At 42.9% G+C, this 27,604-nt stretch overlaps 1 protein-coding gene across 3 annotated transcripts in view; it reads right to left on the minus strand.

The window, feature by feature from the left end:
* Nucleotides 1–27,604, minus strand: part of PDGFRL (platelet derived growth factor receptor like) — a 60,211-nt gene that overhangs the window by 6,250 nt on the left and 26,357 nt on the right. For all 3 annotated transcript variants that reach the window (XM_065598011.1, XM_065598012.1, XM_005282072.4), the window contains exon 3: nucleotides 2,954–3,105. In XM_065598011.1, the coding sequence (XP_065454083.1) occupies nucleotides 2,954–3,105 (152 nt within the window). The remainder of the gene's footprint in view (nucleotides 1–2,953; nucleotides 3,106–27,604) is intronic.

Below are 27,604 nucleotides of genomic sequence, written 5' to 3' on the forward strand. Positions count from 1 at the left end.
AATGTAAAATATAAAAAATGAATGTAAGGGAGGAGAAATTTACTAATGATGATTAAGTTCAGATTTTGCATTAGCAGTAATTTATTTCTGTGTCCACAGTATCTGGCAACAATCATTTTAACATTCTTTACAATTAATTAAATCTGTCACCATGGACTAGTTTTTTAAAAAAGTAAAAACATGTTTGACTTGGACAAACTAATATTCAGTTTGGCTTTAATCACTAAATTTAAAAACATAAATGTAGCCTTCTTTGCCTGTTTCATAAACTGGGGAGAGGGATTGTATCTTAAAAAATTTAAAAATAAAAATAAAGACCACCACCAATTTTGGGATCAGCTTTTGAAACAATGCAGACTTTCACAAAATGTCCTAATGAGTTATCTGGCTCTACTTAAATTCATCCACCCTTTTTCAAAGGGGAAAGTAGAAAAACACCAGGAGTTTTATTATGGCCTCTGACAGTATTTGATTTTGTATCGTGCTTGGGTACCAGCTGGAAGGTCCCTTGGAAATACCTAAGATTGTAGATACAGACTGTGAAATACATAGAGTTTAAAAACAATTAAGTAACTAAACAATTCAAACATTTTAGTGCTGTTAGGTCAACAAAAACAAGCAATATTCTAATATGTAGACATATTGCTTATAAATGCAATTTTTAAACGCCTTAATATTTCCAGCCTGAACACTGTATGTTTTAAGGTGGCTTATCTGATTATTCCAACCTTTTGAAAAGAAAGAGAAGTCAGTGTTCCAAGGTTGTTTCGATAAATGGCTTCCATACAATCCCATGGCTCCAACTTATTTCTGAACCTTATTACAAACAATCTTATCTTAGTCATCTTATGCTGTAACACTGAAGCATTTGCCAGCCAAAAACGGTTTAGCTCTAATCAGGCTGCAAAGTTTGTTTTTATCATTCCTAATGTTTTCCATTAGAAGAACAAATTAACCATTTGCTTTAATCACCAATAGTGTACTAGGTAATAACACTAGATTGTTATTTGACTTGCATAAAAACTAGGGCTGTCAAGCGATTAAAAAAAATAATCGCAATTAATCGCACTGTTAATAATAGAATACCATTTATTTAAATATTTTGGATGTTTTCTACATTTTCAAATATATTCATTTCAATTACAACACAGAATACAAAAAGTGTACAGTGCTCACTTTATATTTATTTATTTATTTATTTATTACAAGTATTTGCACTGTATTCCCCCATTCCAGGGGACATGCATCCATGCTGATGACGGGTTCTGCTCAATAGCAATCCAAAGCAGTGAGGACAGACACATGTTCATTTTCATTATCTGAGTCAGATGCCACCAGCAGAAGATAGATTTTCTTTTTTAGTGGTTCAGGTTCTGTAGTTTCCGCATTGGGGTGATGCTCTTTTAAGACTTCTGAAAGCATGCTCCATACCACATCCCTCTCAGATTTTGGACGTCACTTGAGATTCTTAAACCTTGGGTCGAGTGCTGCATCTATCTTTAGAAATCTCACATTGGTACCTTCTTTGAGTTTTGTCAAATCTCCAGAGAAAGTGTTCTTAGAATGAACATGTGCTGGGGCACTGCTATAATATAAAATATATGGCAGAATGCAGGTAAAACAGAGCAGGGGACATACAATTTTTCCCCAAGGAGTTCAGTCACAAATTTAATTAACGAATTATTTTTTTAACGAGTGTCAACAGCATGGCAGCATGTCCTCTGTAATGGTGGCCGAAGCATGAAGAGGCAAACCAATGTTTAGCATATATGGCATGTAAATACCTTGCAATACCGGCTACAAAAGTGCAATGCAAATGCCTGTCCTCACTTTCTGAGACATTTTAAATAAGAAGCGGGCAGCATTATCTCTTGTAAATGTAAACAAACTTGTTTGTCTTAGTAATTGGCTGAAAAAGAAATAGGATTGAGTGGACTTCTAGGCTCTGAAGTTTTACATTGTTTTGTTTTTGAGTGCAGTTATGTAACAACAACAAAAATCTACATTTGTAACTTACACTTTCACGACAAAGAGATTGCAGTACTTGTATGAGGTGAATTGAAAAATACGATTTCTTTTGTTTATCATTTTTACAATGCAAATATTTGTAATAAAAAATAATATACACTTTGATTTCAATTACAACACAATACAATATATGTGACAATGTAGAAAAACATCCAAAATATTTAATACATTTCAATTGGTATTCTATTGTTTAACAGTGCCAGTAAACGCCGATTAATTGCTATTAATTTTTTTTAATCACAATTAGTTTTTTGAGTTAATCACATGAGTTAACTGCAATTAATCAACAGCCCTAATAAAAACTATAAATATCTAAGGACTAGGGCAGCGATCAACTTCAAGCTTTGTGGGCTAGTACATATATTTACAGTAGCGGCTCTGCATCTTATAAGGCTAATGTGTGAGATGCAAAAAACTTGCATGAAATCCTGACTTCAATGGGGCCAGGATTCCACCCTGGGAATATAATATGCATGGGGGTAAAGTGTATTTGCATTAGAATGTCATGAGAAGATGCATCTTAACATGTTACTTTATTTTCTCCCACAGATGTTTTTTTCAGAAGGAAATAAAACAAGAGGGATGGACTCCTGCATTGTTTAAGTTTTATTGCAGATTCTAACATTAGAATATTGTATCTGATTTTCGCAAACTATCCACTTTCTGCTTCCCTAGACATGATTTTGGGTATATATTTAGAGTAAAGCACAGGGAAGTAGACACATAAATCACATTATTGTTAATTATTTGCTTAATTTCCTGCTCACTCCACCAGTAATGTATCCCTTGGAAACCACTAGGGAACAATGTCTGGATACAGATCATGAAATGGATATGGATAGGAAAATGGAAATGAATATGCTAATCCTGCCCTATGGACAGACAATCCAGGCAATTCAGTTTATAAACCCAATGAATCCATTACCTGTGAAAAAGATGTATGTTGAGCCTGTTTTAGACTCATCCTTCTTGCAGCTAGAGCCATTACACAGAAGAAGCCAGCAGCTATATTCACCAGTGTCTGCTGCAGTAGAATTTGCAAGGATCAGCTGACCATATCTGTCAAGCTGCTTAATGCTAGGGAGAATAGAGACATAAAACACAGCCAAGCACATACACATTTCTTTGTACTTTTTCTCACTTTATTTCTATTTGTTTTTGATTTTTTCTCTTTCATTCTGTAACTGGCTATTTACTGCATCCTTCCCCTAACTGTGGCATCATAAACCCCTGATCCTGCAAATACTTGTAAAAAGTGAGTAGTCCCACTGAATTCAAGGGTGGAGGATGAGGATATAACATGTAAGTGCAAACACAGGGTGAAGAACTGGCAAAGCTTTGTTTGTTATATGTATTATTACTATTGTTGGTTTTAGTTTTAAGTTAAGGTTAGAGGGAGGTGAGGAATGGGGAAATAAGTAAAGGAGTGGGAAAAAGAAGGAAGGGAAACAAAAACAGACATTTGAGAATGCCATTTGGGATCAAACCTGAAGCAAAAGAATATCAACACTGCCAGCAAGACATACTAACAGGACTAGCAGGGATCAGAGTGGTATCTGATGACATTCTGGTATATGGATGCTGGGACACATGGCAGAGGCTGTGGCAGATCATAATCATAAGCATAACCTCATCTGTCTACTAGAAAAAGCCAGGCAAATACACCTCTACCTCGATACAACGCGACCCGATAGAACATGAATTTGGATATAACGCAGTAAAGCAGTGCTCCGGGGTGGGAGGCGGGGGGTTGCGCACTCCGGTGGATCAAAGCAAGTTCAATATAATGCGGTTTCACCTATAACGCGGTAAGATTTTTTGGCTCCCGAGGACAGTGTTATATCGAGGTAGAGGTGTAAATCTAAAATGAAATAAAAATAAGACGCATTGTGTTTGACTGCAGTACCAGACATGGGACACTTGCTGAACTCCCAAGGGCTACAACCTGGCCCCCTAACGCAGCAGATGCCTATACCTGAAGATATAATCAATTCAGAAAAAGAAGAATCCTGTTCTTCTTTTTGCGGATACAGACTAACACGGCTGTTACTCTGAAATCAGTTCAGAGACTATTAGGATTTGTAAGCTATCTGACAAAATTTCTTCCAAGAATCTCAGGTGTTTGCGAACTCCTGTGGTGACTACTAGACAAAGATGCAGCCTAGACATGGTTACTTCAACATGATGCAGCCATCACATGTACTAAGGAGTTAGAGACTGACTATCCCATCCTGAAATACCGCTAAGTGAACAGAGAGACAACCATACAATGTAATGCCAGTGAGACAGTGCATGGGGCATCACTCCTACAAAACTGACAAAAGTGACACCTTTGCATCAAGCTTACTACCACCAATGGAACAAAGACATGCTCAAGTGGAAAAGGAATGTCTTGCAATAGTTTGCACATGAAAATTTCATCCAGTATGTTCAAAGTTTGGACACCATTGGAGTAGAAAATGACCATAAATCACTAAAAAAAAAAAAAAGAACAGGAGTACTTGTGGCACCTTAGAGACTAACAAATTTATTAGAGCATAAGCTTTCGTGGACTACAGCCCACTTCTTCGGATGCATATAGAATGGAACATATATTGAGGAGATATATATACACACATACAGAGAGCATAAACAGGTGGGAGTTGTCTTACCAACTCTGAGAAGCCAATTAAGTAAGAGAAAAAAAACTTTTGAAGTGATAATCAAGATAGCCCAGTACAGACAGTTTGATAAGAAGTGTGAGCATACTTACAAGGGGAGATAGATTCAATGTTTGTAATGGCTCAGCCATTCCCAGTCCTTATTCAAACCGGAGTTGATTGTGTCTAGTTTGCATATCAATTCCAGCTCAGCAGTCTCTCGTTGGAGTCTGTTTTTGAAGTTTTTCTGTTGTAAGATAGCCACCCGCAGGTCTGTCACTGAATGACCAGACAGGTTAAAGTGTTCTCCCACTGGTTTTTGAGTATTTTGATTCCTGATGTCAGATTTGTGTCCATTAATTCTTTTGCGTAGAGACTGTCCGGTTTGGCCAATGTACATGGCAGAGGGGCATTGCTGGCACATGATAGCATATATCACATTGGTAGATGTGCAGGTGAACGAGCCCCTGATGGTATGGCTGATGTGATTAGGTCCTATGATGATGTCACTTGAATAGATATGTGGACAGAGTTGGCATCGGGGTTTGTTACAAGGATAGGTTCCTGGGTTAGTGGTTTTGTTCAGTGATGTGTGGTTGCTGGTGAGTATTTGCTTTAGGTTGGGAGGTTGTCTGTAAGCGAGGACAGGTCTGTCTCCCAAGATCTGTGAGAGTAAAGGATCATCTTTCAGGATAGGTTGTAGATCTCTGATGATGCGCTGGAGAGGTTTTAGTTGGGGGCTGAAGGTGACAGCTAGTGGTGTTCTGTTATTTTCTTTGTTGGGCCTGTCTTGTAGGAGGTGACTTCTGGGTACTCGTCTGGCTCTGTCAATCTGTTTTTTCACTTCAGCAGGTGGGTATTGTAGTTTTAAGAATGCTTGATAGAGATCTTGTAGGTGCTTGTCTCTATCCGAGGGATTGGAGCAAATGCGGTTATATCTTAGAGCTTGGCTGTAGACAATGGATCGTGTGGTGTGTCCTGGATGGAAGCTGGAGGCATGTAGGTAAGTGTAGCGGTCAGTAGGTTTCCGGTATAGGGTGGTATTTATGTGACCATCGCTTATTAGCACAGTAGTGTCCAGGGAATGGACCGCTTGTGTGGATTGATCTAGGCTGAGGTTGATGGTGGGATGGAAATTATTGAAATCATGGTGAAATTCCTCAAGGGCTTCTTTTCCATGGGTCCAGATGATGAAGATGTCATCAATGTAGCGCAAGTAGAGTAGGGGCGTTAGGGGACGAGAGCTAAGGAAGCGTTGTTCTAAGTCAGCCATAAAAATGTTGGCATATTGTGGGGCCATGCGGGTACCCATAGCAGTGCCGCTGACTTGAAGGTATATATTGTCCCCAAATGTGAAATAGTTGTGGGTGAGCTTAGCTCTCGTCCCCTAAAAGTTTTTTTTCTCTTAATTAATTGGCCTCTCAGAGTTGGTAAGACAACTCCCACCTGTTTATGCTCTCTGTATGTGTGTATATATATCTTCTCAATATATGTTCCATTCTATATGCCCGAAGAAGTGGGCTGTAGTCCACGAAAGCTTATGCTCTAATAAATTTGTTAGTCTCTAAGGTGCCACAAGTACTCCTGTTCTTCTTTTTGCGGATACAGACTAACACGGCTGCTACTCTGAAACCTGTCATAAATCACTAGACAGCATTTTTAAAAAGCTACTGCTGGTGATCCCAAAACAGCTTCAGCAAATACTTCTGAAAGTCTACAGAACCCAACAGCTTAGATGTATACTACAAGAAAGGGACTAAGATTTGCAAAGCTGAATTCTTATCTAGAGCAGTCTTGCAGCATGAAAATATGGCCACTGAACAAGAATGAGATAATCTAATAGAAACACAGAAAAACATAACTGACTTGGTTGATGGTTTCTGTGTCAGTTTCAAGGCAGGAGATGGACAGAGTCTGTGAACAAACCAAACTACACAAGACAAAGGTTTACAAGTGCTCATGTCCATTGTTCTGTCAGGATGGCCAAACACCAGAGGAGATGATCTATCTTCTTCTCAAAAATACTGGAACTATTGGGATCAAATGAGCATCCAAGACAGCTTCCTATATAAAGGCAGTCGAATCCTAATACTTAGATCACACAGAACAAAGAAACTCTTTCAAGAATACATCAGAGCCATTCTGGATAGAACTCTGAATCCAGACACCCAGAGATGCTGTATAATGGACAACATGGCCAAGGATTTCAGAGACCTGGTGAGCTGTTTTGATACATGTGGAGCAATGCAGGCCAAGCAGCAAAAAGAGACAACGAAAATACACATCCTCAACAGACCTTGAAGAAAATTAGGAATGGACTTTTTCTCCAGGAACTACAAAAACTACCTCATTATTGTAGACCACTATTGGGAACTAGATGAACTGTCAGACTCTATTGCGGTGCCTATCATGTACACAGCAGTGAAGGAATTCAGCAGGTGTGGAATCCCAAACTGTGTCACTTCAGACAAAGCCAATTCAGCGGTTAACATTGCTAAGACTGTATTATAGAAAGCTGCAAAAAGCATAGAAAATATAAGTCATTTTTGAAAAGAAAAACACTCCCATGGAAGGCCTTAATAGCAGCCGGTGCAATGCTTGATGTGGATGTGTGCCAAGAACCCTCCGACTGCCAACTGTCAAAGGAGTTTGTGTGTGTGTGTGTGTGTACACACACACACTGAAAATATGCTCTTAGCGTCTGTATCAAAGTATAAGGCACAACTAAAGGTGAGAAACAGGTTTTCTGTCAGACAAAAGATGTTTATTCATCTACCTGATTACATGTACATTGAGTATTGTGTCCTTCACAATGGTTCACCTATCACTAGTCTGAACTGAATGCAAATTAGGAATTGTGAGAACTTCAGAGAAAAAAAATCTAACAGAAAGAGAAAAGGAGCGGCGTAATGAGGGAACGCTATCTGGTGGGTGCACTTCAGAGGTTCACTTGACTATATTTGGAGGTCAGAGAAGACACCTAGGCACCTTTCACTGAGGATGCAAAAGAACTGCAATTTTGCTTCACGAGAAATGCTGGTTGAAGATGATGACAGGAACTTCGGGTGAGATAAAACTTCTATAGAGAGGACATTAACCTGTTAGTTAAAATCATGACAGGCCTTCTAGAGACTAAATTAGTTTTATCTGTTTGGTTCCAATATTCTTATTCACTATCACTTGAATCTCTATTCTTTGATAATAGATATATTTGTAGTTAAAACAAGAAGAAGTTTTAGTGCTGTGGGGGTCCTGAAACACACCTTACAAGCTGGTGTCTTCTGTTCCTTGGGGCACAGCGTGGTGAGTACTCAGTGGAACAGGGGTTAGACACTACAGAGAATGCTCCAAGTATTGGGGGAGTCTACTGATACCTATACAGAGAGATCCAGGCCTCCAGAAGTTTGGAAAGTGGTGCTTGAATTGCCAGAGGCTGGTGGTTTCAAGGAGCTTATCCACAGCAGGCACAGACTACTTCACGCTAAGGAGAGGTAGTGGTATGGTACCTCACCACCCTGGGTACCCCCTAGAGTGAAAAACGGTGAGATCTGATCAGCAGGATATGGAAGGAACACAGGTCGATAAGCAACGGCTAGATATCAGAACTGTCTCTCAAAACACCATACTACAAATAGAACCAAGTGCAAGTTAGGAATATTATCTATGCATCTATTACAAATGTGTTTACACCTGGGGAATGCTCTCTAGACAGAATGCAATCAGTCTAGATGGCTGGCTGGAAAGGACCATTAGGAAGAACAATAGGTCGTAGATGATATTAATCTCCCACCAGGGAGCCTTCCTGAAGACGCTACAAACAGCCTCCGAGTCATGGCTGCTGTGTCCCTACAAGGGCATGTGACCAAGTCACCTGGTACTGGACTCCATCTTGGAATACCAGTGTTTTTCCACTGATCGGGCATGGGAACCAAGGGGGGAGGACAAAGGGTTCCCACGCTATGCAAAAGCTATTTAAGGCAAAAGATATTTAAGGCAGGTGAGTTCATTGACTCCTGGCCCAAGAAGACTGCTGGAAACACCTCAAGAACAAGGTCTAAACTGGGGGAGAAGGGCTGAACCCAGGCTAAAGGGATTTCTAGCCAGTGAAAGGTATACCTGGGGTTTTAAGCTGCAAGCAAGTGCAGCTTGCCCTCAAGAATCTCTGCAAACTGCCTAAAACAACAATTAGGGTGAGAATTTGCTACTCATATCCAATCTGTTTAGTATATTAAGCTTATATTGCATTTTTGTTCATTTTCTAGGTAATCTGCTTTGATCTGTTTGCTATCCATTATAATCACTTAACATTTATCTTTTGTAGTTAATAAACTTGTTTTGTTTTCTCTAAAACCAGTGTGTGAAAATCATTACTTGGGGCAGAAAGCTGTGTATATTCCTTCCCACATTGAGGGAGGGGGTTAATTTCATGAGCTTACACTGTACAGTTCTCTGTGCAGCACAAGATGGTATAATTTTGGGTTTATACTCCAGAGGAGGGTGCTCGCCTTAGGAGCTGGGAGGTGCCTTAGCTGAACCTTCCCATGCAGACCTGATCTCAGCATCTGTGTGTAGCTGCGGCTGTGTGTCCTTACCTGTGTGTGTGCTGGAGGGGGCTTGAGGGCCTGTCACAGCAGTACAGTGTAAATGGTGCCCAGGCTGGTGGGTCAAGCAGGCTTAGTGTTACCCCACTCTCAGGTGGCACCCTGGGGAGAACCCGTCACAGTATTCATGACTACTTTTGCTATCTTAAGTAAGTGTGAAAAGGGGATGTTATGATAAATCGTTTCCCAGAGGGAGCATTATAGCAGGATTATATACAGTCACGTCTAAGAATTTAAGTAACTTTAATTTAAGGAAGTGCTTGATGAGAGAGGCCAGTATACGTGGCGCAACAAATAAAATTTGAATATTGCACTGTCTTAGCTCTCTCTCCCTCTCTTTTATGCTTGCACATTGAACAGACAGCAAAGACAGCTAATTGAGCATAGACTCATTGGAGGAGCCAAAAGACATCAGGCTTACTAAAAGGATTATTTTATGAAGTGCTGAGTACCTTCAATTTCCATGGATGTAATTGAACATTAAGAGCTTACAAACACCGTGTAGGACAAAAAGAACGGTTACTTACCTTCTATAACTGTTGTTCTTCGAGATGTGTTGTTCACGTCCATTACACATTAGGTGTACGCGCGCCACGTGCACGGACGTCGGAAACTTTTTCCCTTAGCGGCTCCCGTCGGGCCGGCAGGGCCCCCTCCCTCCCGCCAGAGCGGCGCCCCGCTCTAGGGTATATATATCCCTGCCGACCCGACCCCTCCGGTTCCTTCTTGCCAGAGACTCCGACAGAGGGGAAGGAGGGTGGGAAGTGTAATGGACGTGAACAACACATCTCTAAGAACAACAGTTACAGAAGGTAAGTAACCGTTCTTTCTTCTTCGAGTGATTGTTCACGTCCATTACACATTAGGTGATTCCCAAGCTTACCATTGGAGGTGGGTAGGAGTCAAGGTACAACTGACTGTAGCACAGCCTGTCCGACCACTGCGTCCTCTCTGGTCTGATGGTGGATCGTGTAGTGGGCTGTGAACGTATGTACGGACGACCAGGTGGCCGCTTTACAGATTTCCTGGATAGGGACCTGCGCCAAGAAGGCCGTCGAGGACGCTTGGGCCCTAGTCGAGTGGGCCCGGATCTCTGGGGCCGGAACATTGGCGAGCTCATAACATGTGCGTATACAATGCACAATCCACGCCGATAAGCGCTGTGTCGAGATAGGCAGGCCTCTCATACGTTCCGCAATGGCAATAAACAGCTGAGGTGTTTTGCGGAACGACCTGGTCCGCTCCAGGTAAAACGCCAATGCCCTTCGAACATCGAGGGTATGTAGGCTGCGGTGATGAGGGTCCGTATGGGGTTTAGGGAAGAACACCGGTAGGCAAATGTCCTGTCCCATGTGAAACTGCGATACCACTTTCGGGAGGAATTTGGGGTGCGGCCTCAGTTGCACCTTATCCTTATGAAAAACTGTATAAGGGGGTTCTGAAGTGAGGGCCCTCAATTCCGATACCCTCCTGGCCGATGTGATGGCCACGAGAAACGCCACCTTCCATGAGAGGTGCATGAGGGAGCAAGTGGCTAGGGGTTCAAAGGGGGGCCCCATGAGCTTAGTTAGGACTAGGTTCAGACTCCACGCAGGGACCGGTGGGCGCGAGTAGGGAAACACCCTCTCCAGCCCCTTGAGGAATCGGGCTACCGTGGGGTTGGAGAACACTGATACCCCCAACTCTCCCGGATGGAATGCTGAAATGGCAGCTAAATGCACTTTAATCGAGGCAGGGGCAAGCCCCTGATGCTTGAGGTGTAGTAAGTAGTCCAGGATCAACGGAACTGAGGCCTGTAGAGGCTGTATGTGCTGAGGCTCGCACCAGTGGGAGAACCTCTTCCATTTGGCCAGGTAGGTCGCTCTTGTGGAGGGCTTCCTACTACTAAGGAGAATTTGTTGAACCTGGTGAGAGCACCTGTGTTCCGCATCGTTCAGCCAGAGAGATACCATGCCGTGAGATGTAGCGATGACAGGTTTGGGTGGAGCAGGCGACCCCTGTCTTGTGTGACTAGGTCGCGATGGAGGGGGAGGGTGATCGGGTCGGCTATGGACAATTCCAGCAGGGTCGTGAACCAATGCTGGCGTGGCCAGGCCGGGGCGATGAGTATAATTGTCGCCCTGTCCCTGCGGGTCTTGAGGAGGACCTTGTGGATGAGTGGGAATGGAGGGAAGGCATACCTCAGGCTCCCTCCCCACGGAATCGTGAAGGCATCTGCCAACGATCCCGGGCTGAGGTTCTGAAACAAGCAAAACTGAGGGTATTGACTGTTGTCCTTGGTGGCGAAAAGATCCACCCGGGGAAAGCCCCGCCTCCAGAAGATTGAATGCAGGACGTCCCGCCTCAACGCCCATTCGTGCATTTGGTAGGATCGACTGAGACGGTCCGCTAACCCGTTTTGGATCCCCGGGAGATACGTTGCAATGAGATGGATCGCCTGGGCTATACAGAAGTCCCATAATTGGAGTACCTCACGACAGAGGGGAGAGGACCAGGACCCGCCCTGCTTGTTTATATAGAACATGGCGGTAGTGTTGTCCGTCAGGACTGCCACGCTGTGACCTTCTATGGTGGCGTGGAAGGTCTGACAGGCGAGGTGAACCGCTCTTAGCTCCTTTAGATTGATGTGAAGCAACCTGTCTTTCCTGGACCACAAGCCTTGGGTCCGCAGTTCTCCCAGGTGTGCCCCCCAACCCAGGTCCGATGCATCCGTTACTAACGTCAGAGTGGGCTGTGGCGCAGCGAAGGGGATCCCTTCGCAGACCTGCTGTTGATCGAGCCACTAGCGGAGCGAGCCCAACACCCGATCCGGGATCGTCACCACCAGATCCAAGGGGTCTCTGTTGGGGCGGTACGTTTGGGTAAACCACAACTGCAAGGGCCGGAGCCTTAGGCGGGCATGCTTGACTACATGTGTGCAGGCTGCCATGTGTCCCAGGAGCTGCATGCAACACCTTGCCGTTGTTGTGGGGAACTTCTGGACTGAGCTTAAGGCTGACGACCGGTGCCGTACATGCCCCCGTTGGGTCGGTGCCGTGGGCTTCGAGTGACCCGCCGGGGCGCTCCGCACTGAGGCAGATGGTGCCGCCGCAGTGGAGGGCTGTAACGCCGTCTCCATGAGCAGCTGCTTGAGGCGAAAGTCTCTTTCTTTCTTAGTTCTGGGCTTAAAGGCCTTGCAGATCTTGCAGCGCTCTTTCTGGTGAGCTTCCCCCAGGCAGCGGAGACACGAGTCGTGGGGGTCACTCAATGGCATAGGCTTACGGCACGTGGCACAAGCCTTGAAGCCTTGGGCGTGCGGCATGCCCCGCCGCCCAGGGACGGTGCCGGGGTTGACCAAGCAACCACGGCAGGAACTTTAAGTACCTAATGAGCTGTTAACTACTAAGCTTAACACTAACTACTAAATAACTGATAACTGTTGTAGATACCACTAATGACTACGCTAAGGGACACTCTCAGACGAGAGACAGAGTTGTTCCAACGCCGCCACGGACGGTAAGAAGGAACTGGAGGGGTCGGGTCGGCAGGGATATATATACCCTAGAGCGGGGCGCCGCTCTGGCGGGAGGGAGGGGGCCCTGCCGGCCCGACGGGAGCCGCTAAGGGAAAAAGTTTCCGATGTCCGTGCACGTGGCGCGCGTACACCTAATGTGTAATGGACGTGAACAATCACTCGAAGAAGAACCCTAAATTCTTTAAAACTAGCCGACCATCTGTATTAGTGCAAGATGCATTATTGCATTGCATCAGGTGGATCCTTCCCGTTAGGCATTCTCTAACTGGAGAGCTCAGTGTTTATTATAATTTTTTGTTTGTTCATTCGTTTGATGTATCCAAATAACGATTGTATTTTAACTTGTTTTTACTGTGGCAAAGGACAGCAAAAGACGGTCTACTTGTATATTCACTCACTGACTTATATGGGGATGGTTCCTCTTGGGGGTCCAATCTTCCCCATTTTAAACAGTTTCAGGTTTATCATGCCTGGAAGACAAGCCAGTCCATCAAATACAACTTGGTAATCTCTAAGCAACTTTGCTTCAGGAACATCACCGGGGATTGTTTGCTCCAGATGTTTTGCTTGTGTGTCTATTGTATGAATAGTTTACCCCAGCATTAGTGTCACTAGGTCAATGCATTCATTTGTTTTAACTCTAAGCAGTGGCTTCTGTGCTGTTTGTACTACATGAAATTTCAGCCTGTATACTTTTCCCTTGGTATTTATATTATCCTAGTGGTATTAATAAATAAAATAATACCTAGCTCTTATATTGCATTTTTCCATCAGTAGAACTCAAAGCTCTTTACAAAGGAAATCTATATCATTATGCCCATTTTACAGACAGGGAAACTGCACAGTGAAAAGTGAAGGGCCTTGCCCAAGGTCACCCAGAAGACATGTGGCAGACTCAGGTATAGAACCCAGATCTCTTGAGTCCCAGTCCAGTGCTTCAGCCACTAGGCAACTATATAATTTTAATTTGGCTTTGCAATTTTGCTTTCTTCTCTTACATAATGCTGAAGAAATGTTTGTAGCCTGCACCATTCACAGATATCCCACTGTCAAGTTGGCATTCAATTTCCTGTTTGTGCACAGATGCCCTGTCTTTTTGTATCTGGTGCTAGTCTGACTTAAAAAGCATTTATTTTTGCTGTTTTGCACATTATTAATGTCATATGTGCAAAATCACATCTTCTAAATCACTGCTTGCTTCCTCAGTATCATGCATTTTTTTCCTTTTCTTATCTGCAAGCTTTTGCATAATGCTTTCCCTTACCACAATTATTGCATATGACTTCATATGCTGGATATTTTCCATTATGTTTTTCTCCACAGTATCCCCACAAGTTGTCCTTTGCATTTTGTTTGACCACCTCTGCTTTATATTTGTGCATTTACTACTGAAGAAATTTGTATGCGTGTTACTGGGTGAAATATCTCTGTCTGCTACAGCAATGCTCTGAATTTGGATGTCAGCATGTTCACTAGCTTTGCACATCTATTTCATCTTTTGCCCCCATGATTAATCTATCATGAATTAGTTAATCTTTTAAGGTTTGATAATCACATAAAACAGTCATTTTGCGAAATCTGACACTACACTAATCTATTGTTTCTCCAGATTTTGGCGAGGTTCTAGCATTTTACATGGGCCTGCCGCCATACACAAATACTGCTGGAGCATGTGATAGTCTTTGCCTGTTACAGCCAATAGTGTGGTTGCTCTTATCTTGTTTTTCTTTTTATCTAGTCCTGTTGCAATTTCATAGTTTTCCTCTTACAAGCCAAAGAATATCCTAGCTGTGACCCTCTATATAATTATGATATAACAGCCCTGTGAGGAAGCTATTTATCATAATACTGCCAAGAGATTCCAGACAAGGAAGGTGAGGATAATTTCTGTGTAAAGGAATTGCAGGATGCATCCTGTTTCCTCCCTGCATTCTATTTGGTTGCTCAAGACCCCAGTAGTCACTGCTGAAAGTCTGGTGTTTTGTGAAAAAGTGGGACATCAAAACAAAAAAGTTCTTTTTGTTAATTATTTGTGGTCTGATGCAATCATTAGCTGCACTTGTACTTAGGAGCCCTTAAGTATGAAGAAAGCAGACAGATATTAACGGCAAAGGTACTGTGATTTATTAATTTTTAATGGGGCCCAATTCATTATCTCTTAATGCTTAGGGCTGGCAATAGTGCAGTAATAACCTCCCAAAAGGTGGGAAAAGAAAAACATTTTAAGTGACATAATTGAAAAGTAACAGAGTTACTGTTAACATCCAATGAACTAACACCTCTTATATACACAAAGTCAAGTTATATGTTTGTTATTCTGCTTGAAAGTAAACTCCCCATGGCACACTAGGCCTTCCTGTGTGTGATTTTATATATAAATATACACACACACGTACATACATGTGCTGGGGTGTGTGTGTAAATTATGTCGCTAGTTTTGAACTCTTGTTTTCTTAGGGCATGTCTACACTACAGCTGATACAGTGGCACAGCTGCAGTGTTGTAATGTAGACACTTTCTACATCAACAGAAGGGGTTTTTGCACTGATGTAGTTAATCCAGGTTTCCAAGATGCCGTTCCTAGGTTGAGAAGAATTCTTCTTTTGAGCTAGCTGCATCTACAACAGGGATTGACTACGTAACTGTACTATTCAGGGTGCACAATTTTTCACAGCCCTGAGCAACATAACTAGGTTGACCTAATTTTTAAGCATAGACCAGACCTGAATTAAATTCTTTGCATTAAGCCATTGTCAGACACTATACATTTCTGTTGCAGAGTTAGAGATGTAGGTGAAAAACTGATTACAGTTTGTGATTACATAAACATATGAACTGTAAGATAGTCAATACTAAACATTTACAGTACCGAGAAGCAATTATGCCAGAGGAACTTTACCTCAGCCAGTTAATGAAGACTGCCAAATACAGCTGGAAATCCCAGCTGATCAAAAGAAATAAGGTCAATGTTAATTAATTCATGATACAATGTGTTCTATTTAATTGCCTATAAGCCATCCAGTAATCAATGGAAATTTCCTGGTGAGATGGCCAACATTAAACATGTAATCATAAAATCTGACTATATCTACAATAATTAAAGCTTTGAGACTTGTAACATTACTATCAAACAGCAGTGGAATAAATAGGGTTTTTTATTAAACTAACTATAAATGACAACTGATATATAACTGATCAGAGTTCATAGGACAATCTTTATGTGCGGTCTTCACTCGCATGGATTAGAGTTGTGAAAGTCAATCAGGATTCAAATATTTGCTATATTCCACACCAAATGAGCGAAATGTTTTTTATTCAAAATATTCAGGACAGTGTAAAGTAAAGTGACTAAGCTAGTTCATTATGCTGATTCTATAAATTCACCTTATTAAAATCAAGTTTCAGACTGTATGGTGATCTGTGAATATCATACACCAAATTTTCAAACCTGCCTCTAAATTTCCATGTGCATGTTTTACTCCTGAGGGAATTGAGCGCCAAAAAAATAGAAATTCTGTGCACAATATTTTAAAATTCTGCAAATTGTATTTGTCAGTAGATAAATATGGAGCCGCCACCATGGCAGGGGCGAGCACAAGCCCCTGGCTGCATGGAGATGGAGATCACCCTGCAGGTCCCCTCCTCCCTCCCCGCCATGGTCTCCCAGGATAGAGACTTGGTGGTGAGGCTGCACCGGACCCTGACACAGGGCAAGGGCTGCTCCAGAAATACCCCAGGGCCCTGGGCCAGGCACACCAGGTGTGGTGAAATCTGGGTGCAGGTAGCTCAGTGGGGGGTCCAGTGGGATGGTGCTCAGCAGGAGGGGGTCTGGGTGTGGGGGGCTCAGCACAGGGTCCAGATGCTGGGGGAGTGGGTCTTGGTGAGGTGGGAGTCCAGGTGCAGCTGGTTGGGGCTCATCAGGATGGGGGTTTGATGGGCCTGCTTAAGGGGGAGCCCTAGCTGCTGCTGCTCCTGCTAAGGGAACAACACATGCTGCGCTCCTGTCCCGTCCCGTCCCCCCCCAATTTTTCTATCCCCTTCTCTTCCCTATCCCATCTCCCTTCCTTTCCCCACTGTCCCCTGCCCCTTCCCTATCCCACCCTCCTTCCTACCCACCCCTTTTACTATGCCCCACTGCAGGCATTCACTGTTGTACAGAAAGTTGGAAGGCTCTCAGTACACAGGAGAGCATGACTGGCACTAGGACCCAGGAGGTAGCTTCCAGTGAGGAGAGAAGCAGCCTCCGTCAGGCAGGTAGCTCAGTGCTGGCAGAAATGGGGGTGGGGTGGGGTGATGGTGGCAGCAGCACTTGACTGTTAACCCCCCCACACACACGCCTGTTTTGGGGGGGGGGGCCATGCCACCCCAAACTACAACCACAGGCATCCCCAACACACAGACATACACCCCAGCGCAACTTCCCTTTGCTTCCCCACCATTTTCTGGGGGGACACAAAGAAATTCAGAGGTTGGGGGAATCTAAACTCCATGCACATGCAGTGGTGCAGAAGTCCCCCAGGGGTAATGTTTTAAACACCTGCAACATAGATTTGTGCATGCAGATTAGGTAGAAGTCAGGAAACAATCAGTCATTCTCCTCTCAGTGCAAACAGATAGCTAACATTAATGCAAGCACATTGGGAGAAGAATATACACCACTCTTGCTATTTAGTGCATGCAATAAGTTCCAGCGTTCAAACTCCACAGCATCTGAAGTGGGGATGAAATTTAACATGACCGGGTGCAACTCCAAGTTAAACTAGGGGGAGTTTGTGGCTGCTTAAAGCAGGGCTGAATTTTACCTCTGTGCTTTTCTTCCAGGCCTGTCAAAAAGGTCCCGACAATAAAAACATAAGGTTTCTTTCAAATAGCTAGGATTTTACCATGGACAGGGTCACACTGTCAGCTCTGTTTAGAGTGGTTGTTTGGGTTGCTCTGGCACACTGGTGGTTTGGATTACAAGAAAAAGAATCAGCAGTATTTCCCAGTGGTGAGTGGTGTTCCCAACTCAATCACTGCCACAATGTGACCTTGGGCAAGTCATTTAGGGTGGGAGTTTCCAAAGGAAATAGGTACCTAACTCTCTCTGATTTTCAATGGAAATTGAGTGCTTAATTCCTCTGATTGATTGCTTTTGAAAATCCCCCTCTAACTAATCTAGAACATAGCAACAATTAATGATGCTTACCCCACTTTGAAAAGAGCTTAGAGACAGAGCTTAAGGCCAGAAAGGACCACCAGATCATCTAGTCCAGGGGTGGGCAAATTTTTTGGGCCGAGAGTCACATCAGGGTGGGGAAATTGTATGCAGGGCCAGGGCAGGGGGTTGGGGTTCAGGAGGGAGGGCAGTGTGTGGGAAGGGGTGTGGTGTGCAGGAAGGGGCTCAGGGCAAGGGATTGGGACAGAGGTGGTGTGTGGACTGCAGGAGAGGGCTCAGGGCAGGGGGTTGGGTGCAGGAGGGGTGTGAGGTGCAGGCAGGGAAATCAAGGCAGGGGAGTTGGGGGGCGGGCTCCGACCCTGCTTACCTAAAGCGGCTCCGGGGTGGCAGCAGCGCACACCGGGGCCAGGGCAGGCTCCCTGCTTACCTGCCCTGGCCCCACACCACGCCGCTCCAGGAAGTGCTGCAGCCTCTAGCGGAGCGGGGGACGGAGAGCTCCGCGTGCACTGCCCTTGCCACGCCTCCAGGTACATCCCCCAAAGCTCCCATTGGCCGCGATTCCCTGTTCCTGACCAATGGGAGCTGCGGGGGGCGGTGCCTGGAGGCAAGTGCAACACACTGAGCCTTCATCCCCCCCCCGCCTGGGCCACGGGGGGGCAATCCCACCAGCTGGATCCAAAGCCCTGAGGGGCTGGATCCAGCCCGCAGGCCGTAGTTTGCCCACCCCGATCTATTCTGACCATCACCACACAGCACCTGCACACTAAACCCAACCAAAATTATACCAAAATATTACAGCCCTCAGAAGACTAAGGGTTTGGCTACACTTGCAAATTACAGCGCATTAAAGCAGCCCCAGGCACACTAGCTCACTCCCCGTCCACATCGGCAAGGCACATAGAGCACTCGGACGCAGCTACAGCGCTGCTGGTACTCCACCTCGGCGAGTGGAATAACGTTTGCTGCGCCCGGTCACCAGTGTGGATGAGGTGTTGCATTACTGCGCTCTGATCAGCTTTCGGAAATGTCCTATAATCCCCTTAAGTCAAGTGGCAACTCTTCTCATTGTTTTGAACTCACTGTAGGAATGCGGATATGCCGTTTGAAAGCTCTGTTTCTCACAGCCGGCTGCTTATCTGCTCAGAGATAGATAAGTGTGGAATGCTGTGTGTGAGAGAGGGGCAGGGGAAGGGAAGGTCTGCTGCTGTCTGAACTTAGAAGACAGCATACGGACATGCTCTCAGCCCCCCAAAAACCCACTCTCCCTGTCACACTCCACTCCACCCTACCCCCATTTGCAAAGCACATTGCAGTCGCTTGCATGCTGGGATAGCTGCCCATAATGCACCGCTCCCAATGCCGCTGCAAGTGCTGCAAATGTGGCCACGCCAGTGCACAAGCAGCTGTCAGTGTGGACAGACCGTAGAACGCAGTAGGGAAAGCGCTACAAAGGTGGGTTTAACTTACAGCGCTCTACATATGCAAGTATAGCCATGCCTTAAGCTATGTGTCACAGGAAGAGATGGCCAAAGGCAAAACTTCCTACCCCACACCACCCCCCAGGTCACTGGGAATCTTACCAGGGTGAAGCACCTTCCCAACTCCCCATATGGCAATCATTTAAACCCTGAGCAGGTGAGCAAGAACCAGCCAGCCAAGCACCACAGAGAGAGAGAGGCTCTGTGACATATCAGAGCCCTGGCTCTTCCCATCCAATGGCTCATTTCTAGCTGTCACTATCTCTGATGCTTCAGAGGAAGGCGACCCAATTAAAAAATAAATAAATAAACAAACAAACAAACCAAATGTATTCTGGGGTGGGTGGGTGGGTTGGTTGGAGGGGAGAGAAGGGATGAAATCCCTTTCTGACCCCTCCAAGTGACCAGCTGAAGCCCTGAAGCTTGAGATTTAGAAATATACGACATAAATCTCAAGATCCTAAGATGAAAAGTACTATAAAATATGTAATACTGTAACTATTGTTAAACAGATCCATAAAAAAAAAAAGCAGAGAGAAGCACAAAGCAGCACCACTTCTTCTGGTTAGGGGAAACAAACAAAGCACAGCCTTTAGTAGGAGCAGGCCTGAAATCAACTGGAGTTTTGCACTGATTTCAGTGGGAGTGAGATCAGCTCCTACTTTTAATATTAGGCCATTTATAAGAATGTGTATCCTCTCGACTGCTACTGCGAAGCAAGCCTCTCAGCCCTGAGCGGCAGACCCAGGCTAGGGGGCTTGAACTAGTGCTCTAAAAATAGCTGTATAGACAGTGCTTTGAAGTTGCAGCTCCGGCTGGAGCTTGGGCTCTGAAGCCTATGCCTAGGTTCCAGCCAGAGCTGCAACTTCGAAGTGCTGCCAATACAGCTATTTTCAGAGCGCACCGCAGTCTGTCATCTCCGGCTGGGAGGCTCATTCCAAAATGCTGTGTAGATGTACCTGTGATGTTAAATCACGGCCAGCGTGGCACTGAAGAGGCTGTCTGTCCACAACTGGACTGGAAGTTGGTAACCACATGACACACAAGACTGCATGGACATTTAAAGCTAGAAAGACAGATTCTCTCTTTTGTCAGAGCTCCATGCTCAAGGGCAGGTAGGAGGGCATCAGGGAGCCAGTTATAGCTTCCTGATTCTAGGGGCTGGTCTGTGCTGGCCCCACCATAAATTACAGCAGACTTAGGTGCCTAAGGGAGCTTTTGCCAGTAAAGTTCTGTCACTTCTTCCCCACCCCTTACTTTCACCAACACTCCATAGCTGTGGCTCTACATTTAAATTCAGTATTTTCTTCCTGCCCTTTAAACACTGAAGCATGCACATACCATAAAATACTGTTTGTGAAGTGTTGTATAGAATTTAGTTTTATTCAGATTTATTCTTTATGGATGTCCAACCACTCTAATTTATGTTGGGGCCAGCACCTACCAGATGCTAGAATCAGGAATCTGTAACTCTTCCACCCCCCACGCCCTCCTAGCTGCCCTCCAGCATGGAGCTCTGACAAATGGAAGAATCCATCCATAAAGGAATGTAATGGCAATTCTGTTTCCATGATACAGTCACCCCATTTTGCACCCCAGCATCTGTTTTGCATTAGAGGGACTGGCAAGTTAAAAATTATGGTTTTAAAAAGAAATTGTCCATAGCTGGCACAAGTTACTTTGGATTTTAAAAATTCAGTTTTAACAATCTAATTTGATATTCAATACTTTGTTAATACTAAATTGCTGGAGGGGGAAGGGAATTCTTGGACATTAGAAATTGACTAGTCAGTTTCGCTTTTGTTTATAGTCAAATTCTAGTTTTTCATTTTCAGGTTCTCAGTTGTGCCATGCTGTATGCTTAAAAGGGGAATGTTTCTTTGTTAACAATATGTACAATGGAATTTTAAAAGAAATAATGGAAATATTTAAAGAGATTATTTTAAACTATAAGACATTTATATTTGAATATCTGAGGGCAAATTTGACTTGAAAGTGTCCCTTTACAGTCAGTTGGCTTTTTTTTTTTTGGTTGGTTGGTTTTTGCTTTAAGGATTTTACATGAGGTGTGTATCTATATTAAAATACCCATAAAAAGAGAAATATTATCAAGAATGAGGTGTCAAAATATACCTGTTGTAGAATAAGATATTGAAAAGTAGCATCCCCAAGTACTAGGAGCACCTTAAACAAATCATTAGTCAATAGTAAGATATGTAAGGAGTTCTATTATTCACACAGCACAAACTAAACTCCTAAAGTCCTGTCTTAGCAAGCATTCACATCAGTGTAAAACCTGAAAAAGTGGTGGTGTTGTTATTGTTGTGCCCACATTCTGCTCTGGAATTTGGAAGGGATATCTCCCAGGAACTTGGAGACAACAATTCTCCCTCTCTCTTTTTCTCTCACTGCAGAATTTACAAATGTTAGTAGTTGTGGAAATATTCAAGACTGTGAAAGTGTCTAGTTTCCAAATGCAAAAAAATATAAATTCACCTCCATCTCATAACAGAAGTGTATTTACAAAGCCTGAACTACATCTATAAAATTATTAAAAAGCCATATCCACTATCATTATGACAATTTTCTTCTTCTTATAATTATATCCTTCATAAGAATCACCTTTGTCTTTTAAAATATTATCTAGGCGGCAGTCTTCCCCTTATGTTGGTGGGTTGAATGCCTGATAAGAATAGAGTGGAGCCAAAATGTCTGGCTCTTATCCCCATCCCGCTCATTTTTATATTTTCCGTGGGTGGGTACAATTTGTGATTGCCAAATTTAAACTAGCACAAAACTACATGGCTTCCTCTCCTCCCAAGGAGCTCCTTATTGTATACAGAAAGGAAATAGAACTCATCACCTTCAAAAAGAGAGAGCTCTCCCCCAAGAACTCCCATGTTAAAATGCCCTGTTGGCATCAGATTAGGTTTAAAATTATTAAAGTTAATGTTTAAAATTAAATATACACAAGTTAAGAAGGAAGGTACTGTACATCTGGGGTCAGGCTTGAGTTATGAGGGATAACAGGCATCGGTTACAAGAATGAAGAGATACATACACATCACATAACCAGCATAGACCCAGATCGGGGTGTGGGAGTTTTAAGAGCATCAGTGGAGAAGTGGGCTCAGGTATGCCACCCATGGAATGTATTAAGAGTCCAAGTTAGTATCGGTGTAGCGAATAAGTACATTACTACAATAATATCCTCAAGACCCAAAAAGATTTCAGTTGCTGCCAGCGACTTTGTTTCTAGAAACTCAATTCTGGATGGGGTTGATTGCCCTCAAGTCTTTTTGTAGCTACTGGAAGTTGAGGGTATCAGTACCTTAAAGATCAGGCTCCCTCCAAGAGCCATTTTCAGCTTTATTTTTTAAACTCTTATTTTTATAGTTTTCTAGCACAGCTGTTTGAACTATTCCCCAAAGACCCATTGTTTCTGCATAGAATTCTGTTTCACAGAATGTTTTTGCCAGCCTTAGTGCTTTACTAAGATATGTATCTGGGTACCTCACAATCTTTTTAGTCTCAACTGCCCTGTGTAGTCAGAAAGTCAAGAGTTAGGAGAACCCATGGCACCTTTCACAAGAATAAGGGTATTAAACCTGATGTCTTGGTAAAATTCCAGTGCTGTCTGGCCATCTATGCACATATATAGCTCTCATCACCATAATACGAGTACCTCACAGCACTCTGAAGTAGGGATATATTATCCCCCATTTTACAGTTGGAGAACTGAGGCCAAGTCTGTGGCAGAGGCAGGACTTGAACCTACATCTCAAGTTCCAGTCCAGACCCTAACCAGTAGGCCATCCTTACTTTCTTGAGAAGAGGAGTGGGCAAACAAATTCCCTCCACAGGGTCAATAAACTATAGTAATCTTAATTTCAGTTCTATAGTGTTGGTCAGCTTGGTATTGTAGTTTTACAAAGCTTCTGTTGTTCACCTCTAATGTGGCTACATTTCATTGGTGGCTAAAATGATCTTTCTGACTGCTTGAGTATCCTCCATTTAAAAAGGTATTATCAATATACAGTAAGTTTTTGCTTTGTGACACATTTTACTGGACTCAAGCCTTTATAAACAAATTGCTATGACAAAAAACAAACAACAATAAAACACCTATTCACTATCAGAGATATAAGATACCCGGAGACATTGAAGTAGGCCTCTCTCTCTCTGTGGATTAAAGAATAATAGCAAGGGTAATTAGTAGCTAAAAGTATTGCTTGGATAGTTTTAAAAATCCCATATCTGTCAACATTTACAACACAGTGTATCTTGATTATATTTCTGCATTTGAGTCAAAAAGAAAGTGATGCTGCCCATTAACCAACAAATCAGTCACAGCAACTTCACCTTGCAAAACTGCAGGGAGACTAAGTGGACAGATTCTAATTTTATTGACAGTAAAACTACTGAACTAAACATTGATGGGACTGTTGCAAATGAAGACACTACCTAGAATGGCTACAAGATATCTTCTTATAGTTCTGTACCTCCACCAGCTCATTTATTTTATGCACTGACATATAAACAGAGCATGGAAGTGTTTGGGATTTTTTAAATCTTTTGTCATTGCATTGGATCTAAGGGCTGCTCTACACAGTGGAGTAATTTTTAAAAGGCACTAATAGGTACATTTAGTCAGCCCTTGTTGGTACACACTAAAGGCTCCTCCGTATGCTTTAATCTAGTGCTGTTTCCCAATACTAGGTTAAAGCATGCTAGGGAACCTTCATTGTCCACCAGCAGGAGCTACATGGACCAATTAATGCGCAACATGGTAGGTGCTTTAAAAATCACACCCCCCTAGGGCACATTACCCCATGTAAACAAGTCCTGGAGAGAGAGAGAGAGTGTATATATATATATATATATATATATATATATATAGTTAGTTATTGGTGCCATGTGATTGAACAACAGGACCACTTGGTGCCCTCAAGTCATGACTGCCGTTCATTTACAAGGAATAGTCTTGACAGCAGTCATAGGTCACCAAGCAGATGTGCTATTTTTGGTCTCGTCCTATCCAAAATGGGGTACAGGGCCATCGCAAGCCACACCTGGGCAAGTATCAAGTGCCAGAACCAGTCCTACTCAAAGTCTATATGCTTTCTCTTGTGTTTTATTAACTGGACCCTAAACTTTTTTTTGTTAACTTATTCTTGATGCTCCTCCCCCTCTCCTCCTGAGAATTCTGGAAATGTTAAGGCACCCAAATTATTAATTCATGCAGAAGTAGTGTCTCCTAAGAATAAGAGGTCTATCAACAAAACTGCTGAAAATCATCATTTAATGTCATTAACTTGTGATTAGAGTTCTCTCTTTTCCTTACTCTCTCATTTTTCTTTTTTCCATTAATAATTGGTTCTGTTTCATCCCTGGGGGGAAACAAAACTATCACAGATGAATAAAGATTACTCCTTGTGCAAAGATATTCCTTTACTTCTAGTGAGGCTGTTACATCTAGAAATTGTGTCCTGGACAAAGTGATTATTTTTCTGCTCATGAATAGCAGCTTGAATTTCTCCAATGGAATATTTGGTTTTAAAATAAGGGAATGCTTAGCACCGCAAATCTGTTTACTGCAGGTAGTCAGTGTATATTTCACTGTATATGGATTTGAAGTTATCTTTTAAAAGAATACTTAATAAATAGCATTTTATACCCTCAAATCATTCTGCAATAGTGTATTAATTAATACAACTAGCTCTGACAGATTTTCAGTTACAGTACTAGTTCAAAAAACCTTCATCTGCTCTCCTAAAACCAGGAAGAATATGAATTTTACTATTTAAAAACAAAACAAAAACACTGAGTTTGTTTTACATCTGTGCCTACTAGCAGTATAGCAAAAAGTTCGGGAGATTTAGCTGAAGATATTCTAAAAGATAGTAAAAATGCATACCACTTTAACATTTTTAGTTTACACTTTTCCACCACACTTATCAAAGATAATTAGAGCCCTACCAAATTCACAGCCATGACAAACACATCCGACCATGAAATCTGATCTGTTGTGTGCTTTTATCCTACACTATACAGATTTCACAGGGGAGACCAGCATTTCTCAAATTGGTGGCCCTGATCCAAAAGGGAGTTCCAGGAGGGTTGCAAGGTTGTTTTTTTTTGGGGGGGGGGGGGGGAGGAAGAGGTGGTTACGGTATTGGCACCCTAACTTCTGCGCTGCCTTCAGAGCTGTGCAGCCAGAGAGCAGCAGCTATTGGCTAGGTGCCCAGCTCTGAAGGCAGTGCCCTGCCAGCAGCAGTGCAGAAGTAAGGGTGCCAATCCCATACTATACCATCCTTACTTCTGTGCTGCAGCTGGTGGTGGCTCTGCCTTCAGAGCTGGGCTCCTGGCCAGCAGCCACCGCTCTCCAGCTGCCCAGCTATGAAAGCAGTGCCACTGCCAGCAGCAGTGCAGAAGTAAGGGTAGCAGTAATGCAACCCCCCTACAATAGCCTTTTGACCCCCTGCCTCCACACACAACTCCTTTTTGGGTCAGGACCCCTACACTACACCACAGTGAAATTTCAGATTGAAATAGCTGAAAACATGAAATTTATTATTTTAAAAATCCTATGACCATGAAATTGACCAAAATGGACCATGAATTTGATAGGGCCCTAATTATAATACTGCAGTACAAGATTTCTGCATGAGAAAGTACTTCTAGTATTTAAATGTCCATAAATTAGCTATAACCAATCTACTGTTCTAAAATGCACTGCTAGGAGGTATGTATCAAACTTTTCTACCTGAAAGGAATAGTCTGTTTACATCTAAGCCTTAATATTTCACTAAATGCTTTAGATTTAAAAAAAAAAAAAAAAAAAAGACCAACATTTCAGTATAGACCTTTTAAGCAAATCAATGTTTCACAGGAAAAGGGAAGGTGAAAAGTACCCAGTCAGAGCCTCTCTGAACAATTTGGTCAGCTACAATTCTGATTTTTTTTTATTATTTTTTTGTAACCATAAAAATTAGTTCATTTTTTCTACTGTGTTTCAGATTCAGGAGCACCCACCCAATCACATTTCTAGAAGATCTGGAAACAAACCTAACCTGATCTGCAGATAGAGTCAGGCATTTTGACATCTAAATGATCTACACTGTGTCAGCAAATATTTGCACCTGCATGAAAAATGAGGCCTAGTTAAGGTTGTGTTAAAAATCAGACCCTTTACATTATTACTTGATTTATTCTTAACTCACTCTGGTGAAAGACACTGATCTTACAGCTGACATATGCCACCTTCTGGACAAAGATGCTATAGCTTTATTAACGGCAAAAGAAAATACACAAACTGTCTAAATGACAGACAGCAGTTCTGTTGAGAAACAGTAAAATTTGAAAGCAGCAGGTTTTCCTGGCTACAGTGTCTTCATATAAGTAGGCTTGCTGCTGTAATTTCCTACAGTAAAAAAATCCAGTATTAACTCTAAAAATGATATTATTAGTCTGTAAGTAGAATTCTCTGAATATACAGCCTCCCAGATCTACACACTAGGAGAAGTTAAAGCAATTAACATGCATTAGAGAGCATAAAGAAAGTATGTAGACTTCATAAGCCCCTGACTGCTTTCCTGGAAAAAACAAGCAGAGATGGAAGGCAGGAGAGTGTACATCTACAGAAGCAATATATTTTTTCACTATTTCTGAGAGCTGGGAAGGGCAATGAACCCGTAGGTTGGGTACACTTTTTTCTCTTCCTTTATATATTTTCCTTCAATTTTTCCACTTTGGGAAACTATTGAGCAGGAATCACTTTGAAGGTAAACCGATCATGTCTGTTTAAAGAGACTGCCTTATCCAACAAGCTCTGTCACCTTAGCCTCTGGGTTTAAAACAGTAACGTTGGGTAAAAATGTGAAGCGAAAGCCAAGTGGCACAGCAGTATAAAGTATACTACAGAAAACAATGCACTGGCAGGGAAATTAATTGGATGATGTAAATGTCTTTTCCATCTTTAACTTTAATTCTTATGATCTCTGCAAAGCTCATTAATAAGAGGCAAACGTTTCTGGGAAGCCATCAGAACTCATAACAACTCTTCTGGAGGAAGCAATTTTACTTTTGTAGCATGGTTTGATATATCCTTCCGTTCATTTAGAAAGCTGCTGTTTGGAAATGGTCTCTCTTTTTGGACCCTTCCCCCAAAGCCAGAAAAACACCAC

Source organism: Chrysemys picta, chromosome 5, assembly GCF_011386835.1.
Source record: "Chrysemys picta bellii isolate R12L10 chromosome 5, ASM1138683v2, whole genome shotgun sequence".
Taxonomy (NCBI): Eukaryota; Metazoa; Chordata; order Testudines; family Emydidae; genus Chrysemys; species Chrysemys picta.